A 20,260-nucleotide genomic window follows, 5' to 3' on the forward strand; every position below is an offset into this window, starting at 1 on the left:
GTTTGACGGTTTGAGTGAAGATGCAGCACAGGGCCCAGGCTCAGATTAAGATGTCTTGTGGGTCTGATAGCTAGAGTTTTCATGATGCTTTTGGCACATCAAAGGTGTGGATGTAGAACTGGACTGAAATGTCAATGACTGCAGAGCTGTCTTGCAATCGTGTGGACCCTACACTTGATGTCAGAATCCCCCCTTTGAGTGGTGATCAGTTTCCATGAACCTTTTGGTGGTCCTTCCCTTCCTGCAGTCAAACCTGCTGCAGTGTGGGAAGACATACTTTTCTGACATTGTAGGAGGCCCTCCTAGTTTCCCACATGGTACAGAATTCATTTGTCTTCTGTGCAGAAGGTGGCTTTACTTCAGTCATTGGAGCAAAGTATGATCATTCTGTCCCTCGTCCTTAGGGATGGAAGTATTTCTTGGCCATATCTTTGTTCAGTCAGAAAGACCATCAGTTTGATGCCTAAACAAGTTTATATCCCCCTGTGCAATGAGGAGATACTCATCTGGCAGAGCACCATAGAATGGCACATCACACTGTATAGCACATGTTTTGAAAGTGCTTGGAGGATAGTGTTCTCCGGACTTCAGTATGGGATATTATTGTACACCTTCCAATTATTGTACACCTTCCAACTGCTCCTGCACGTACTTTCCTTCACGGAGTTCATGAGAGAGAACAAAAGTCATTGTCATAGGCCATTTTTTTGGCCTTTTTCTCCCTACTAGTAGGTGTTTTATTTACTACATTCCATTTTCCTTTTTTTTTTTAATTTTTTTTCATTATGTGAGCCATTTAAGATTTACTGTAAAAGTTTTCAGAAAAGTGGCTACATAAATGCAACAGGCCAACATCTCATGTTGTTGAAGGAGCCTTTCTTGAGGATCTGTTGGTTTAGTACATGTTTGTATGTTTTTTAGTTTTATACTTATTTCTTGTGCAGAATTTTTTCTCATCAGCTGTGTGCAGAATGTTAAGAATATTTCTTGTTAAAGCTGCTGGCTAAAATGTTTTATGCTATCCTTGGGTTTTGGTAACTTTTTCTGTATATGTGGTATGATGCAAAATTTGACAGAATAATCTGCGGTTAAGTATGTATTTTAAATAACTTGCATTCCTTGGTGTGTTTTTAAATACAATTGCTATTTTTTTTAATAAAAGGATTTGATTTTGGAGAAGGTTGCTGAGGAAGAAGAGTTTAGAAAGAAAATCATTGCATCTGCTGCAACTCGTCAACTCCGAAAACAGCCCGCTGGTATTAGGAAGGAGGAGTTTAAACTTTCATTCCCAGCTGGTGCAAATCTAGCAGGAGTGAGTAGAAATGATAATGTGACATCGTTGGGTCATCCTAAAGATGAAACCACGCAGGTTGGGTCTATGTTAAGTGCTTTGTCTGCAAGACTAAATGAAACAACTCCTGGGAGGGATAAAGGAACTATGACAGAGTCCTTGAAAAGTACTTTGCCCAAAGGACTGATTGAAGAAACAAACTCTGGGAGTGCTAAGGGTACCAGGACTGAATCTTTGGAAAATGCTTTGCCCTTAGGACTGAAAAAGGGTACCAGAAGTGAATCTTTAGAAAATGGTTTGTCCACAAGACTGAATAGTGAAGCAAACTCGGAGACAGATAATGAGCCCCATGAATTTTCTGATGATGTATCAAAATTTGAAAGTAAGTATATTAAACCAAGTTTTTAATTTACTTACGTGTACTTTAATTTGAAATGACGTTTATGTTTTAAGATATTTGGCATGTATCTTTTGAGGTTGTAGGACTGGAATATTACTGTTTGCTATTCTGCACCATCCTGTGTTCTTTTCTGGTTTCCAGTACGAGGATTGTTTTTTTAGCATGGTTGCTTAGATATGTACACTCTTGCAATCTAGTGACAGAAAGTTTGTACATCTTTACAGAATAAAATGGCCTTCCTTCACATTTGTTTTTCAAAGACGTTTGCTACAAATTGTTTTGAGTTTCTACATCCCCCCCCCCAACTGCCTTGCCTAATGTGTTCCATCCTTGGCATGTATACCACTGTAGGCATGAACAAAGAAATACTCCCCCCTTCATATTTCTCATTGTTTGACTCATCAGTTGTCTGCCCTGGTAGAAATAATACTTCATGTTATTCAGTACCTAGGAGTTGAGGAGCCCTAGCTGTTAACTTCCTGCATAAGAAAACTGATGCATCCTGAGTTGCTTTAAGAAAATTATGTTCTAAAGCCATATTTAAAACAAATTCATAATTCTTGAACAGTAAAAGTGATGCAAAAAATGTAATCTTGAAAATTGTTCAGCGTATACAGATCCTCACAGTAGGACTAATGTATACAGTCCCAACTCATATTTCAGATTTTACAGCTGCTAGTAACCTTAGATATTATGTACACATTTATATATTTTTGAAAACAAGTGACATTTTGTTGGTAACCATACCAGTTAAACCTCCTGCTGGTAGTAGATTTCTGTCAACCTGGATATCAGCTTCAAAACAAGACCTCACCCAGCAGTTTGCTGTGCTCACTTACTGAGATTGATATAAAAATGAATAGTATAATTTTCATGCTGCAAATGGTTACAGCTTTGTGTCATATTTGTCCACATTGATACCATCTTCCAGTTTATAATTTACAGCGCCATCCATGTAGTGTGGGGGTCAGTAATCATGGCCATAAAATGCTATATTTCATAATTGATAATTATGAAAAAAAATCTTAATTTTCTTCATATAAAACATTACAAGTTGATGTATTTTCATTGATTTTTTCCACGTGGTGGCCATGACATAGTCGTATGTAACATATGTAGCAAGCTCATCACAGTAGTTATGGCCAAGAATATTGAAATATGCAAGTTTTCATATCTATTCCTGTAAATAAACACAAAAGTTTTTGTTTCTCCTGTTGGTCATAATCACATATTTATTTACTTTTTGTTGACCAGGGTAGCCCTATTGGGCAAACCCCATTTTCTGATGGGACCCAGAGAAAATTGAATATTGCAGTGTACACACTGTTAATAATACATAACTAACAATTAAAGCAGCATTGTATGCATATTGTCAATAATATTTGCACCAAATGTGTCTATATAAATGTTAATAAATAATAAACTAGATGTTGACTTTTTTAATTTCTCCAAGTCTTTTGGGTTTCTAATACCATGACGGCAATGGACCCCATTCCTAAGTCAAAGTATGATTAAAGTTCATGAAATTAGTATTGTTTCAGTCTTTGATATTGGCCAGAAGTGCTGTTTGCAGCACCTGCAGTATGCCTAGTATTGATGGCTCCTGCAATTCACTCAGAGTTGCATGTTTCGGTAAAAACTCTAGGTTGTTGTGTCTTTTGGCTTTTCCCGGTTAGGGGTCGCCACAGCAGAACTCCGGTCCGCTAATGATTGGCAGAAGATTTTTTTTGCCAGCCATGACGCACAACCTTCAACGAAGGTATGCCCATTCACGCATGTCACCACACAGAAGACGCTCTAGCTGAGAATTGAACAGGACAACGTCTTACTGTGAGGCGACAACGCTACCGCACCACCACCACCGCAGTCAGTAAAAACTCTAGATAAGATTGTAAATTTTTTTTTGTAAGACCCATTGCTCCTACTACTAATAGAACTGTCTTGATATCCTTCTTCCACATTGACCTTGTTTCTGCCTACAAATCCTGATATTTTATGTACCTTGGTGTCCAACACTCATATTTTTATTCTTCCAGTGAAGTATTAATGTAAAAATACTATATTTCATAATCACTGTATCAAAGTGTTGTATCTTCATTTCTGTTAATACCTTCAACTCTGTCTTGCTTATGTCAAACTGCATGCAAAGTATATGACGTTCTGAACCAAACTTTCATGTGTGTCACGCCCTCCAGGGAGTTATTAGAAGAAGAATTATAAAAATGTGACGGTTTTTCATAACTACTACAGACTGACATCAATATTTTTATTTCAGTGAAGCTCAGGAGTCCTATATCTTTTGCAGTTTTCATTCACACACCCTCCTCTATACCCTGGTGCTTGACACTTGGATCAATTTCTTTTTTTCAAAGAAATATTGCTGCAAATATTAAATCACTTTATTTTTGTCACTCTAACAATGTATTATTGCTGCTAGTGTGTTTAACTTGCTTGTATCAAACTTAACGTTTTCAGCACATATGGTAAATCTTGAACCAAACTTCCATGCCCCATAATCCTTAAAGAGTCATTAGAAGAATTATAATATATGCACATTTTATTAAAATACATAAATATTAATATCTTAATTTCCTTGTCACCCAGAGTCACAGACCCTGTACAGATTATATTCACCTAACAGTGTCTGAAATCTGGTGCTCAGATTCTTCTGTGTTTTACTTTCAGTCAGTGAAACATTGACAAAAATATGAAAAATGCTGTATTTCATGCTTTGCTGTAACAGCTGAAGTCTTTTCTCTTCATTTTGGGTAAATATCTTTCATTCCATGTTGATGTCCTTTTATTATTCCCTTGGAAGACTGAACCAAGAAAATCGTGCATAATAATGAAGTTATTAATGTAATTATTACTGTAATATTTGAAATGTGTAGAGCTGTACATAGCTTAACAGGTAGATACTAGGCAGTCAATTATTTACAGCTTAGCCAGGAGTACCTGACCTCTAGAGTTACTTCCTGCCTCAAGGATGTCGCACAGTGTAGGCCTGAGGCAAAATTATGAGTGGCCATTCAGATGTCTGGATTAGTCTTGAAAGTAGCTAGGGTACTAATTTGCTTAATGTGGAGGGATAGTTTATTCTGCAGGTGAGGAATACAGTACCCCTGTATATTTAGCAGAGCAATACCCTTTATGCTGTTGTGTCCTCTATTTTTTGATAAAAGCTAAGTTTCTTTGTATGTGTGCTTGAGGGAACAGTAAGTTCTATGAAGACATAGTAGGTCTATGAGGGTAACAGCTTCTGTGGTCCAAAAGGCCAGTTGTAAATTGCCACACAAACGTCTGTAGGAAATGATGCAGAGAGAGGGTAGCATCTGTCTAGATAGCTAAGGGACTTGATGCCTGTGACTTTATGAATTTATGGTGTTGTTTCAGTACTATTTCAGTAGATTTGTACTAAAAGGAGTATTACATTCAATAATGGAGCAGGTAAGAGGTGAATATGAAAGACTTATTTGGCTGTACATGGATACTTTTAATTATTACTTGGGCAAGATTATATTTTCTAACTACAGTGTAGAAATGATGATCAAAGGATAGGAAGTCACCCCCAAAGTTGCCTAGTTCTCAGACCGTGTCAGTTGTAAGGAGAGTGTCGATGGTGTGGATATGTTGAGGAATTATTTTGTTGACATAAATGGACTATACTGTTTTTTTTTTTGTGTTAGCAATTAGTTTGAGGTCACGGCCCTTGTGCCATTTGTTTATATAGTTCAACCTGTCCCAATCTACCTTTATACCAGTTGGTGTTTCAGTAATAACTCCTAATTGACAGTCTTCATTGTCGATTCCAGGGGGCAGGGTTCAACATTGATTCTTTTGGAACCTTCCATGCCCCTGGGTAAGCTCTGCCCCGGCTTCTACATCAGGGGTGGCCTTCTCAGTGCAGGGTGGGAGCATGGTTCTGAAGGAGTCTATTTCGGTTCCAGGTTCCCGTCCCTGTATGAGAGTCCTGCTTTCCAGGCTATGGAGAGGGCCTTGTCCATTGCGGGCAAACTGTCTATGCCTTCCCTGTCGGACCAAGCATCGTGTCCATCTCTTCGACCGGAGCTACCGCCAATCTCTGACATGGGACAGGGGGCACAAAAGTCTCAGCACCAGACCTCTCAAGTTATGTTGTCTTTGGAAACCTCTCCTGAGCATCCCACCTAAGAGGTACATTTGAAGAAAAAGTGCAAGAGGAAGCACTTTGTCTCCCCCTGAAGAGTCCTTCACAGAAGGTGCTGATTACGATGAAGGGGAAGGTACCCCTAAGTCACCCCCTGAAGATATTTCCTTCGGGGACATCCTGGAAATCCTTAAGCAGAGGGATGACCGGACTACCATTCAACCTTCCTCAGTGGAATCGGTATATCTAGTGGCTTTTTGTGCCCAGCCCTGTACTACTTGGATTTCTCCACCCACTGATTATTTTAAGTTGATTGTCCAGTGGGCCTGCAAGGTACCTGACACTATAGAGCTCATCTCCAAGAGGCCTAATTACATTCTGCCCCTAAAAATGAGCAACCTTGGGCCAAAGGTATTCCTGTTGATGCCATGGTGGCTGTGGCAGCCACTAAAAAGGAGCTTCCTAATGAAAGTCCTACTATCCATCCTCCTAACAGAGTTTAGGATGGTGGATAGATTTGGGAAGCACGTATATGTTTCATTGACCTTTGATGTCACGTCCTTGAACTATATGGCACATTTTACCAGGCTTCAAAGAGATCTGATTAAAGAGCTGTTAGTTTCAGGAGCAGTAGCTGAAGAATTTCGAGACAAAGTTGCTTCTCCGCTTGCCACCCTAGAATCAATCTCCAGTTCGTCCATGAGGCCAATTGCTTATGCTGCAAAAGTGACGGCAAGAGCAGTGGGTTCAGCCATAGCCGTCAGAAGACATGCCTGGATGTGCTTATGTGAGTTCGCAGAGCACTTTGTCTTCTTTCCACAGCACTCCATTTGACAGTTCATCCCTGTTTGACCCCATAGTTAGAGACTCTACCCAGATGTGAGAAAGATGAGAAGACCCTTTCTGCCATGGGTGTATGCTTTTCCCCTCCTCAGTGGCCTTATTCTATGAACCAGAGAAGTTGTAGGCTATGGTTCAAAAAGACCCAAGAACCTTTCCAGGACTTGTGTGGCAATGACTTCCCCCGGGGCAGAGGGGGGAGTAGTAATGGAAGATGCCGTTCAAGAGGCAGAAATGGCTCTAAGAATCAGGGATCCAGAGACTCTTTCTCTGGTAATTCCTGTCAGTGCTCCTGAGAGGAGGCCTGATTGCCTTCCTCTGGAGGCAGTCTGGGGACAATTATCCCTGCACCAATCTGCCTGGCTAAAATTAACGATGGACAAATGGGTGCAGGGGATCATTACCAAAGGTTACAACAACCCCTTTCAGAAGAACAAAAAAGACTAAGAAGAATCTCGGACATTCCACCCAGTCACAGGAAGGCAGCAGTCTTAGAAAGTCAAAAACTGCTCGACAAAAGTCATCCAGGCAGTCCCTCCAGACCAGAGAGGATCTGGGATTTACTCAAAGATTTTTTAGTGCCAAAGAAAACAAGGGACTGGAGACTGATTTTTGTTTAGTCAGTTGAACAAATCAGTTCAACAAACCAAATTCCGGATGGTCTCGGTTCAGTCTGTTCTTCCGTCTTTGGAAAAAGACGATTGGATGTGCTCAGTAGATCTTCAGGATGCGTATTACCACATAAAAATGGACAAGCAGTCCAGAAGATTATTGCGCTTCTGGCTGAGAGCCAGTCACTGTCAGTTCAGAGTACTGCCTTTTGGTCTCACCATACCCCCCAGGGTGTTCACCAAATGTATGTAATACACTTACTAGATGTACACAGACAATGACATTTCTGGCTTCACAGAACAAACGATATTAGAAAATCCAACCAATTATTTATTGCCTTTTCTTCAGTATTTTTAGGCAGTCCAGTATCTAAAGTTACCCTGGCAAAATGGCTTACAGACTGTTATCACCTTTGTTTACAACAGAAAGGGACTCCACCCACCAGGACCCATAAAGTCACATTCAACAAGAGCTGTAGCAGCATCTGCAGTTTTTCATGCCAGAGCTTCTTTAGATGATGTTTATGCAGCAGCAACATTGGCATCTCCTCATACCTTTATTACTCATTACAAACCGGACCAGGCCTCTAGGGGATGTGCATCATTCGTCTCGATGGTGCTCAGGAATATTCTTCCATGAGACCTCCCAAGATTCAGGTAGCTAGGGACTGTGTCCCACAGTCAAGGATTATGTGAAGATTGACAACATCAGATAAAGAAGTTACGTCTTACTATAATGGTCCATCTGTGTTGTTGATCTTCACTGATCCTTGACATTCCCTCCCTCCTTCCCCCTGACTGTTGAACTCTTGGTGGGTTGAATGTTCCCAAACACTGGCTTCATAATAGGGACACAGATGTGGTCTCTCATGAATTATTTCTTGTATGTCACTATAGTTTGCAAACTTTATCTGAGTTAATTTTGTGAGGAGCATTGTTGGTAGAACTTAACTTGAGAGTTTTTGGAAGGCATGAGCTGGAATAACATCAGAGTCTGTTCTGCCCACAGTCAAGGATTAGTGAAGTTCAATAACACAGATGGAACATTATGGTAAGGCATAACTTTTTCTAATATGCCATAGTTGGTGCAAGATACATGTTAGCGGTTTAATGCAAGTTCTGATATGCCATACTTGGTGCTAATTATTTCCTGATATGTTATCAGGGACTATGGATGTAGTGATATTAATCATAAGATCACTGTTGTAGTAGCCTAAACTGTATGGGACATCCTGACAGGACTGTACCACAAGACAGCATTCAGAGCTTTAGCTCAACTTCCATATTCACCTTCTACTGTACAGCTCAATAAGAGCAAGCTAAATCAGTAGTTATATTGCCAAAACTTCAGAACTTTGTTGCTGCTGATTCTCAGTAAGCTTTGGGTGATCGATGGTTGGCAAACTGTTGACCATGGCTGTGTAGTTAAGTTCCCATTGGGGATTATCTTCTATTTCTATCAGAAAATTAGATGACAAGCTTGAACTGGCATTTTTAGTGGATATCACTAAGTTTTACTTCAGAATTGTTTTGTTGATTGTTCCTTATGAGAAATGCCTTTCAACTATGTTTTATGAGAAAATGTTTGTTTTCTAACAGAGATTATGGTTAGGGCTAGAAATGTTATCATAATTCCCGTAGTGACTTGGACATCCTCCAAGAGGGTCTCACCCAAACAAATGACTGGTGTCCGAAACACGGCCTCAAGCTGAATATGAAAAAATGCATCATCCCCTTTGGGGAGAGTGACGTCCCCACAAATTATCACATTAACAACCTCCTCCTAAGCACCCAGTCAGTCTTGAGAGATTTGGCCACCTAGATTGATAGCAAACTGACTTTTGACCACCATGTTGCTTCCATTGTACAGAAAGCTTTCTACATGGGCCACCTCATAAGTAAGGGTATCTCATCCAGGGACAAGGCGGTCATAACATCCTTGTATTCTTCCTTTATAAGGCCCATTATTGAGTGCAGCTCCCTGTTCGGCATGTACCTTGCAAAGCACATGTATCAGCTGGAGAGACCACAGAGGTTCCTCAACAGGAGAATCCAGAGCCTCAAAAATGTACCATACACAGATAGGCTAAAAGCCCTATCCCTCTACTCCATTTCATACATACTCCTCAGAGGTGACTTCTGTCCGTCATACAAGGTGATCTTGGACCCTGCCTTGATGGGACTGCTGCATATCCGGAAGTCAAGCTCCACTCGAGTAACCCACATGCATGGCCTCAACTTGGTCTGTGACATCAGTAGGATTTGTTGGCAGGATGAATTTGTGTCCCAGAGACTCTCCTCTTGTGGAATAGACTCCCTCTCCACATCAAGCAGAGTGCCTCTTTACCCCTTTTTAAGCACAAGCTGGATATCTGGATAGGAAATATAAAGTACATCCCTGGGGTTCCACCCATGTCCCTGCTGGACAGGGGCATCGAGTGCTGATTTGTCTAAACATGGGCTAAACTCTTGGCTAAGTTTATAAGGGCCTCAGGGACAATAGCCTATTAACTTCTTATGATCTTATAAAAGTTAATTATCCTTTCATGTTGTTTCACAGACTTTCCTAAGCCCTGATGTTCTTCGTGTTTCACTGTTGCAGTCATTACATTTGGGTTATCTGCCTGCAGGTAGCCCTCAGCCAGCCTGAATATCAGTCTTGCGTCGGATGCTGTCTCTTCTTCCATGACGTCAGGGAGTCAGGGGTATAAAGCATGCAGCTGACGCCATTACATCAGTCTTTCTTGCCGCGCAGTGCCCAAAGCAAAAGCAGTTCGCAAGTGCCAGTCAGCCGACTCCTGAAATTTTCGTTTTCAAGTTTCAGACCCAAAGTCTTCAGAAAAGCTATGTACCCCATTGGGGATCCTTTTTCTTGCTCTAAACCAATGTCAGTAAAAGTTAACAGTTGTATTACGTGTGGAAAGCAAATACGTCATGAAGATTTTCATTCGTACTGCATTCCTTGCTTAGGCCCAGACCATGACATCCCTCACTGTCGGTTTTGTGCCTTATTCAATCCTCAAAGTATTCGTTGGTTAATTTTTGTATCAAACTATTTCTGTACTCTGTTTAATTATCCAGAAATGTCTTCGGTAAGCCATCCTGCTACCGACATTCAGAAAAAACGTAAAGATAAATACAGAGACAGACTGCATAGGTCCAAAGCTGCAGACGACGCTTCCGTTAAGCTAGTCGCCAGTTCGCCAGTACTCAGTGAGGTGCTTTTGCAGCCTCTGATACCTGCTACATCGGATTCGCAGGCCTCTACTGAGACCCATTCAGAGTCCGGTATGCCACGAGATGCTTCTTCGACTATGGAACCTGCGGATGTCTCTAACTTGGATGGGTCCGGAGCTGCTGTGTAGGCACCGGCTTCTGAGGGTGTATTCAGGCCTCTACTGACTTGCATTTCAAACAGATGCCATCTTCTTCTTCAAGGCCTAAAACTCGACCCACGCCTAGAAAACTGACGTCCAAACTGCATGGTCAGGCCCATATGCCTAAAAACAAATGATAAGAATGGCTGAAGACCTTATTACTTTAATTAGGGAAAGCCAGCCTTCTCCCTCTAAGAGACGTAGAACCGATTTTCCTTCTGATTCTTCTGATCAGGACTCTGAAATTTCTGTTTCTTCTGATGACCAGGATTTGCCCTATGAGGATTCTGATGCAGAGGACTCCATACCCTCTGCTTCCCCTCCAGAAGATTTTTCTTTTGGTGAAACTTTGCACACTCTTAGGGAGCATTTTCACTGGGAAAGCCAGGATTACTCTGACTCCTAAAACAGGCTTAGGGAATTCTTACTCCTACCTCAACACAGGCCCTTAGCTATCCTTCCTGTACTGGACATTGTAGATGATGCCTTCCTGGAATCTAGCCTGGCCCCAGACACTTTACCTTCGGCTCCCAGGAAACTTGTCCGGTATTACAGAGTACCTGACTCTCACAAGTTCCTCTCTAAAGATCCTACTGCGGACCCAGAGACCATTTCACAGGGACCTAAAGGCATTAAGGCTGCTACTGCCAATAACCCTACCCCCTCTGATATAGATTCCAGGGCCCTGGACAGATGGGGTAAGAAGTTATACACTTCTGCTACTTTGGCCATTAGGGCCTTAAACTGCCAGTTTCATATGTTAAAGTGTCAGCAGCATATTATTGGACTACTCAAACAGAAAATGATGTTGATTCCTGACTGTGCTGAAAATAAAGAATTACAGGATTTAATGCATTCTGCTGAACAAGTTGGTAAACATACTTTGCAATGTGGTTTTGACTCTTTAGAAGCATCTTGCAGGGCTGCTGTCACTGGGTCTGTTCTTAGAAAGCATGCTTGGCTTAAGGAGCAAAATTTGCCAGATCATGTTAAAGCTAAACTACTGGATGCTCCCTTAAACCAGGACCGCCTGTTTGGCAACAAAGCAGAAGTAGTACTTAAAAAGATGGAGGAAAAAGCTAAATCTGTGCAAACTGTTAGTTTCCTGCAAGTACAGCCTCCCAGATTTAGTAGGCATTGGCCATCTAAGAATTGTTCCTTTCCTGTCTCTTCCAGGCCTTCTCAGTCCAAACCCAGGAACAGCAGACCTCCTAGGCTACAGTACCAAGGTACTCACAGGCCTAAGCAGTGGGGGGCTCCTACTTCCAAAGCTGGAATTAGTAAGACACCCCCTATGGTAAACTGTCACAATGACTTAACTTTAAACCTTTCAAGCCCTTCTCAACTGCCTGCTCCCTTAGGGGGAAGGATCGCCCTGCATGCAAAAAACTGGCAACTCATTACCCAGGACAAATGGGTTTTAAATGTAGTTTCCCAAGGATACAGATTCCACTTCCACACCTTGCCAACCCCTAAAGGTTGGCCAGACCTACTCACAAATCAGTGGGCATCGGCTCAACAGCAGGTTCTCTCTCTTCTAAGTATCAGGGCTATTCAACCTGTCCCAGCAGAGGAAAGGGGGCAAGGTTTTTACTCAAGACTTTTTCTGGTTCCCAGAAAAGACAACTCCTGGCATCCTATCCTGGACCTCTCTATCCTAAACACCTTTTTGGTAATCCCAAAATTCTGAATGCTAACTCTTCATCATCTGCTTCCCATGCTAGGCAAAAATGCCTGGTTGGCAACATTGAACTTAAAGGAAGCTTACCTGCACATTCCAGTAAGGGAATCTTGCAGAAAATACCTACGCTTCAGAACAGACTACATGCACTATCAGTTCTCCGCACTGCCCTTTGGCTTATCTACCGCACCCAGGGAATTCACAAAGTGCCTAGCTCCAGTCATTGCATTCTGCAGGCAAAGAAATATTCAAATATACCCATACTTGGGCGATTGTCTAATTCAGTCAGAAAGCCAGGACATGCTGTTGAATAATTTGGCATTTGTAAAGAAACTGCTGACCTCACTGGGGTACACCATAAACGAAAATAATTCTCATTTAGTACCCTGCCAACAAATTGTATTCCTGGGAGCAAGCTTGAGCACAACTTTCCAGATGGCCTACCTCATGGCAGAGAAACAAGTTTGACAGCCTGCTTCAAACTACTGGCCACAAAGACCCACCAGCTATCTGCAAGGAAAATACTGCATGCCCTGGGGTTCGTGGCCTCATGCATCCTACTAATTCCATATGCAAGACTGCATATGAGGACACTACAATGGTATCTAAAAAGCCTATGGTGTCAACATTCTCGGGACCTGGAATCAATGATTCCTATCATTCCTTGTATAAAGACAGAGTTCCTTTGGTGGGCAGAGGCCTGCTACCACAACAAGGGACTGCCATTCACCCTACCCCCTGCCGCCCAAACCCTAACATCAGACGCATCAGACTATGGGGGGGGGCTCACGTGGCAGGGCAGTGCATTCAGGGCAAATGGAACCAGAGTCAAATGCACCTGCATACCAATCAAAAAGAAATGTTAGCTGTGCAGAATTCTCTGACAGCCTTCAAGGACCACAGTCTTCCAGGACAGTTACTAATCAAGACAGACAACACCACTGTTATGTGGTACATAAGCAGGGGGGAACCCACTCGTACCCTCTCTGCAGACTAGCCATGGCTCTGTGGAACACAGCCTTGAGCTACCAAGTGCACCTACAATCTCAATTCCTGCCAGGCAAGTTAAATTCACTGGCAGATGACCTAAGCAGAAATCTCATGGACCCACATGAGTGGAAACTGGAACCAAAGATATTCAACATTTTGAGAAACAAAAGGAGGAGCCCAGAGATAGACCTGTTTGCCTCCCCTCAGAACTACCAATTGGACAAATTCTGCACAAGGACTCCCCACAGACAAGCTTGGAAAGTGGATGCCCTGTCCTTAATCTGGGAAAGCCTCTCAGTGTATGCCTTTCCCCCTCTGCCTCTCCTCTCGGAAGTTCTGTTAAAGATCAAACAGGACAAACCAAGGACAATACTCATTGCACCAGACTGGCCATGCCAACACTAGTACCCCTCCCTCTTGCACAGTATGTCACTGCTGGAACCATGGCACCTGCCTCAGACCTCTTCCCTGCTGTCCCAGCAGGAGGGCCAGATTCTGCATCCCCGGTTTCAAACCCTGAACTTTGCAGCCTGGCTAATTACCTGAGCTCTCCAATACCATCCCTGAGTAAGCAAGTGCTGGATGTCATTCTGGAGGTAAGGAGGCCTAGTGCTAGAAAATCCTATGCTGAAAAGTGGAAAATATACTGTTCTGGAACCAGACTCAGGGGATGGGCACAACAGTGCCTAGCTTACCTCATATTCTTCAATACTTAACAGAGATGCTCCACAAGGGCCTTGCCTTTTCATCTATTAAAATTCATACCTCAGCCATTTCAGCACATTATAATACTGAGCCACCCCTCTTCTCTCACCCCCTGCTGAAGCAATTCCTCAGATGGGCCAAAAATGTAAGACCACCCATGAGAGCCCCTACTCCAGCCTGGGACCTAAACTTTGTATTGGAAAAGCTCACTCTTCCCCCTTTTGAGCAAGCTGCAACTGCATAGTTGAAATTCCTTTCTTGGAAAACAGCCTTCCATCTAGCCATCACGTCAGCTAGAAGAGTGTCTGAATTACAGGCCCTTATGGCAGTGGAGCCCTTCATCATCTTCCATGCAGACAGGGTGTTCCTCAGGGCCAGTCCTTCCTTTATGCCCAAGGTGGTATCCAGTGTGGCCCTTAATCAGTTCATTCATTTACTAACTTTCTTTTCTAATCCACAGAACAAAGGAGAACGAATACTGCACTCTTTGGACATGCATAGACAACTTAGATTTTATTTGGACAGGACTAAGCCTCTCAGGAAAACAGAACAGCTGCTAGTTGCCTTTGTTGCAGGGGCAGAGGGGAAGGCCATTTCAAAGCAAACCATTTCTAAGCGTATAGGCCATTGCATTCATTTCTGCTATAAGCACCATGGAAAACCTACCCCACAGGGGATAAGATCGCATTCCACCAGGGCTGCATCTACTTCAACAGCCTTTCTCAGAGGTGTCCCTACCAGGGACATACTAGAAGCTGCTACCTGGAGCTCTGTACATACCATCACCAAGCATTACCACTTGCCTATTTTTTTCTAAATCCAGAGCTGGTTTTGCCACTGCAGTCTTGCAGGACTTAATAGCTGGTCCTAATTCTCTCTAAATGCCTCCTGCCTTCCTTAGCTTTGGGAAACTACCCAAATGTAATGACTGCAACAGTGAAAGATGAAAAACATAGTACAGTTGTGTACACTTACCATAAATGTAGATGTTCGAGTGTATTCACTGTTGCAGTCCTGGTTTATCCTCCCTCCAGCCCCCTGACTTCTCTTGGCTATACCTTTCTTCTTGTTTAGTGTATTTAAGCTTTCTGGTGTATTTGCTTTTTGTTGGAGGTGTAACCTTGTATATAATTGCTTCCCATTATGGGGGCACCTGACATCTGGGGCAAGAAAAACTGATATAATGGTGTCGGCTGCATGCTTTATACCCCTGACTCCCTGACGTCATGGAAGAAGAGAGATCATCCGACGCAGGACCCAAGACTTTGATATTCAGGCTGGCTGAGGGCTACCTGCAGGCAGGTAACCCAAATGTAATGACTGCAACAGTGAATACACTCGAACATCTACATTTATGGTAAGTGTACACAACTGTACTTTATAACTTCTTGTCACACGCTGTTTTTGTGAGATAGTTCTGGGTCCTTGTAGAGATTCCCTTTTAATTTGGTATTTTTGTGAGGAAAAAGTAGTTTTTCTCTTAAAAAGTGTTATTAGAAGCTTGGACTTGTGTGTTTGGTGGTTGTCAGTAGAGACTTTTACCTCAAAACGTAACCTGTTGGTCATGAGACAAAAGTAACTCTTCCAGGCTCCATTATGTGGTTATCAGGCACCTTTTGTAGTTAATGGATAGTCCTGGTTTCCCTGTGGGGATCCCCTTGTTAATCTTGGAAGCAAGTATTACTTTTTAACATAATTGATTGCTAGAGACTGAGGATACTGAATTTGGTGGTTGTCACCAAGTTGTTACCTCTAAACTTAACTTTCTAATGAGAGGTATGGCTGTTTCTTACAGACTCTATCTGCTTGATTTTGCAATTGACAGTCCTGGTTCCCCGTGGGGATTCACTTGTAAATGTATTTTTGTGGAAAACTTGTTATTTCTATTGAAACTTGTTAGGGGTTTAGTGCAGTGTGTTTGACTGTCACTAAAAAAATTTTACCTCATAGATTAACCAGTCAAAGATAAGACCAGACTATTCAAGCTTATGCTATATGCTTGTCAGGCTTCTTTTGCTGCTTCGGACAGGGACCTATGTTCCCAGTAACTTGAATCCCTCTCTGAATAACAAGAAGAGAAATGCTGTTTGAGGAGCTTTGGTTCTGACTGCAGCTTCCCTTTGCCCCAGTCGCTGATGGGTGAGACTGCTGTGGCCATTTGTTGTTCCTGTTCTGACCACTCATCATTTCTCTCAGTCCTGTCGGTATGCTCCTCAGAAAGCTACTAATGATCAGGTGGCGGGTCAGCTACCTTGTTCGGGTTGGAAAGAGAGACTCTTGCTAGCATGTTTGAAGGGACCAGGATGTACTCTGAAGAATGTCTTCCTAGGGGATGGGCCATCCTTCAAAACTGTTGTTTTTATTAAGGGGAGGGGGGGGTCTTCCAAAAAAAAAAAATTAGAATGCTCCTTTTCCTAAAGATGTTAAGGAGATTTGGATGGGCTTTGTAAAGGTTAAGCCATTCAGATTTTAAATGGGAACAAAGAGTTCCAACAAAGATGAAGTAATTTGTTGGTGAGTTTTTATATATCAGCAGCCATTCCTGCAGTATTGCCAACCTTTGGGAATGCCTTATTTGCACCCAGTGGTTTTTCTGACAGTCACAGTCAGCCACTTACCTGAAGAAAGTCAAATTATATAAGAACACAGACTCTCCTTTTTCTGCCCTTCAGAGACTAAGGCATTCCCAAATTCATTAGTAGTCTGAGTGTCAGATAACCAAAATTTCTGAGGTATGTAATGACATGACTGGTGGCCTTTCAAGAGTAGTTGCCATGGGGTCATTGTGAGAAAAGTTGCCTGGCTACATTCACAGGATTTACGAAAAGTTCTTCCTTCCCTGAGGTTCTTCAAAGGTGACATGATAGTTGTTTTTTTTTTTGTGGGGGGGGGGGGTATCCTCCTTTTCCACCCTCCATGCATAATATGTTTGAAATTTTTGTGCAAGTCAGGAAGGAGAATAAGTTATGTTCATCATATTGATACCTGCTGAAGTAGCCTTACCTAAATGGGTTATATCCTGCAAGGCTGTAACAGCCTGCCGGCTTCCAAAGCTTCAGGGCACTTTCCTCGTGCCCAGTCAGTCAATCATCTGGTCCTGAGCTGACTAAAAAGACAGGTTCAGGTGCCACGCCCTTCAAAGCTTTCCTGCTGTTGCTGGCTTTGGGGGATCGACAGTCAACTTGCTGTGTTCTTTGCTGGTCAGATATGTTCCCTTTGAGAGAAAACATTCCACATTTAAAATCTGTTTTATTGTGTTTTCATGTTTAGTAAAGCTATTTTTAAGCCAGGAGTTTGTGTTTTAATGGACGGTCATGAGACTTAATTGTACTTTTGAACAGGAGCAAGCATTCCTTTCATTTTAAAAGTTGTTTAAAGTAATTGGTTTATTCTGTAGAGAAATTGTGTTTATTTTATTTTTTGGAGCCAACATTGTGTTTCAGAGCGCTTTTGACTGTATTTTTATGTAAAAAATGACTTTAAGACATTAAATTATTTTTTTAACGGCCCTTGCTCCTTTTTTTCCAAGGGGAAGCTGCACCATTTTCAGCTTAATCATGGAACAGACTACTGGTCCCCACAGTCTGATGTTCTTAATGTTTCACTGTTGCAGTCATCACATTTGGGTTATCTGCCTGCAGGTAGCCCTCAACCGACCTGAATACTACAGTCTTCGGATTTCTGCATCGGGTGCTGTCGCTTCTTCCCTGACGTCAGGTCGTCAGGGGTATAAAACATGCAACCAGCGCTATTCTTTCTTGCCATGCGGTGCCCGAAACAGAAGCAGTTCGCAAATGCCAGTCGGCCGTCTCCTGAAATTTTAATTTTTGAGTTTCAGACCTGAAGTCTTCAAAAAAGTTAAGTACCCCATTGGGGGGATCCTTTTTCTTGCTCCAACTGATGTCAGTAAAAGTTAACAATTGTCTTACCTGTGGAAATCAAATACCTCATAGAGATTTTCATTCGTACTGCATACCCTGTTTAGGCCCAGACCACGATGTCCCTCGCTGTCGGTTTTGTGGCTTGTTCAATGCCTGTACTATTTGTCGTCGGGCCATATTTGCAGCCAGTTACTTTCGTACTCTATCTACGTACTCTGAAATGGCTTTGTTAAGGCATCCGACTACCGATCTTCCAAAAAAAGTATAAAGATAAAGACAGAGGCAGACCGCATAGGTCCAAAATGCCAACGACGCTTCCGTTAAGCTAGTCGCCAGTCCGCCAGTACTCAGTGAGGCGCTTTCGTAGCCCCTGATACCACTACTTCAGAATCACAGGCCTCTACTGACACCCATTTGGAGTCCGGTATGCCGCGAGATGCTTCTTCGACAATGGAACCTGCGGATGTCTCTCCTTGGATGGGTCCAGAGCTGCTGTGCAGACACTGGCTTCTGAGGGTGTATTCAGGCCTACAGATATTCATATTAAATGGACGCCATCGTTCCATCCAGAAGTTCCGAATTCCTCAGGCCAAAAACTCACACTACACCTCGAAAACCAACGACCAAACTGCAGGCTCAGGCCCATATGCCTCAAAAACAAATGCTTAGAATGGCTGAAGACCTTATTACCTTAATTAGGGGAAGCCAGCCTTCCCCCTCCAAGAGACCTAGAACTGATTTTCTTTGATTCTTTTGATTAGGAATCTGATATTTCTGCTCCTTCTGATTACCAGGATTTGCCCTTATCTACTTATGAGGATTCTGATGCAGAGGATTCTATTCCCTCTGCTTCCCCTCCAAAGGTTTTTTCTTTCGGTGAAACTTTGCATACTCTTAGGGAGCATTTTCGCTAGGAAAGCCAGGATTATTCTGAGTCTAAAAAGAGACTTAGGAAATTCTTACTCCTGCCTCAACACAGGCCTTTAGCTCTCCCTCCTGTTTTGGACATTGTAGATGATGCTTTCTTGGAATCTAGCCTTACCCTAGACACTTTGCCTCCAGCTCCCAGAAAACCTGACCGGTACTACAGAGTACCTGACTCTCACAAGTTCCTCTTTAAGAATCCTTCTGCGGATCCAGTGACCATTTCCCAAGGACCAAAAGGCATTAAGGCTACTGCTGCCAAAAATCCTACCCCTTCTGAAAGAGATTCTAGAGCCTTAGATGGGGTAAGAAGGTAAACACTTCTGTTACTTTGACCATTAGGGCTTTAAATTGCCAGTTTCATATGTTAAAGTATCAGCAGCATATTATGGGACTACTTAAACAGAAAATGATGTTGATTCCTGACTGTGCTGAACACAAAGAATTGCAAGATTTAATGCATTCTGCAGAACAAGTTGGTAAACATATTTTGCAATGTGGTTTTGATGCTTTAGAAGCATCTTGCAGGGCTGCTGTCACTGGGTCTGTACTTAGAAGGCATGCTTGGCTTAAGGAACAAAACTTGCCAGATTGTGTTAAAGCTAAATTACTGGATGCGCCCTTAAACCAAGACCGCCTTTTTGGCAACAAAGCAGAAGTCGTCTTCAAAAGGATGGAGGAAAAACTAAATCTTTGCAAACTGTTAAAGATTTCGTACAAGTACAGCCTCCCAGATTCAGTAGGCATTGGCCTTCAAAGAACTGGTCCTTTCCAGTCCCTTCCAGGCCTTCTCGGTCCAAACCCAGGAACAGCACACCAGCTAGGCTACAGTCTCAGGCTGCGCACAGATCTAAGCAGTGGGGAGCTCCCACTTCCAAAGCAGGGAGTAGTAAGCCACCCCCCTACGGAAAAATGGCACAATGACTTAGCCTTAACCCTTCCAAGCCCTGCTCAACTACCTGCTCCCTTAGGAGGAAAGCTCGCCCTGTATGCAAAACAAATGGATTTGCCCAAGGATACAGATTCCACACTACCAACCCCAAATGGTTGGCCAGACCTACTCCCAAATCAGTGGGCGGAGGCCCAACAGCAGGTTCTTTCTCTTCAGTATCAGGGCTATTCAACCTGTCCCAGCAGAACAAAGGGGACAAGGTTTTTATTCAAGAATTTTTCTGGTACCCAGAAAAGACCACTCCTGCCGTCCTATCCTGGACCTCTATTCTCAACACCTTTCTGGTGGTTCCAAAATTCATAATGCCAACTCTTCCAACATCTTCTTCCTGTGCTAGCCAAGTATGCCTGGCTGGCAACCCTAGACTTAAAGGAAGCTTACCTGCACATCCCAATAAGAGGATCCTGTAGACAATACTTACGTTTCAGGGCGGGCTCTATGCACTTTCAATTCTTTGCACTTCCCTTTGGCTTATCTACTGC

General features: G+C 42.7%; 1 protein-coding gene across 3 annotated transcripts in view; it reads left to right on the forward strand.

Moving 5' to 3' along the window:
• Positions 1-20,260, forward strand: part of TDRKH (tudor and KH domain containing) — a 1,796,665-nt gene that overhangs the window by 671,675 nt on the left and 1,104,730 nt on the right. For all 3 annotated transcript variants that reach the window (XM_044079937.1, XM_044079939.1, XM_044079938.1), the window contains exon 6: positions 1,163-1,673. In XM_044079937.1, coding sequence (XP_043935872.1) covers positions 1,163-1,673 — 511 coding nt within the window. The remainder of the gene's footprint in view (positions 1-1,162; positions 1,674-20,260) is intronic.

Source organism: Protopterus annectens, chromosome 8.part0 (genome assembly GCF_019279795.1).
Source record: "Protopterus annectens isolate FY-2018-M chromosome 8.part0, PAN1.0, whole genome shotgun sequence".
NCBI lineage: Eukaryota > Metazoa > Chordata > Ceratodontiformes > Protopteridae > Protopterus > Protopterus annectens.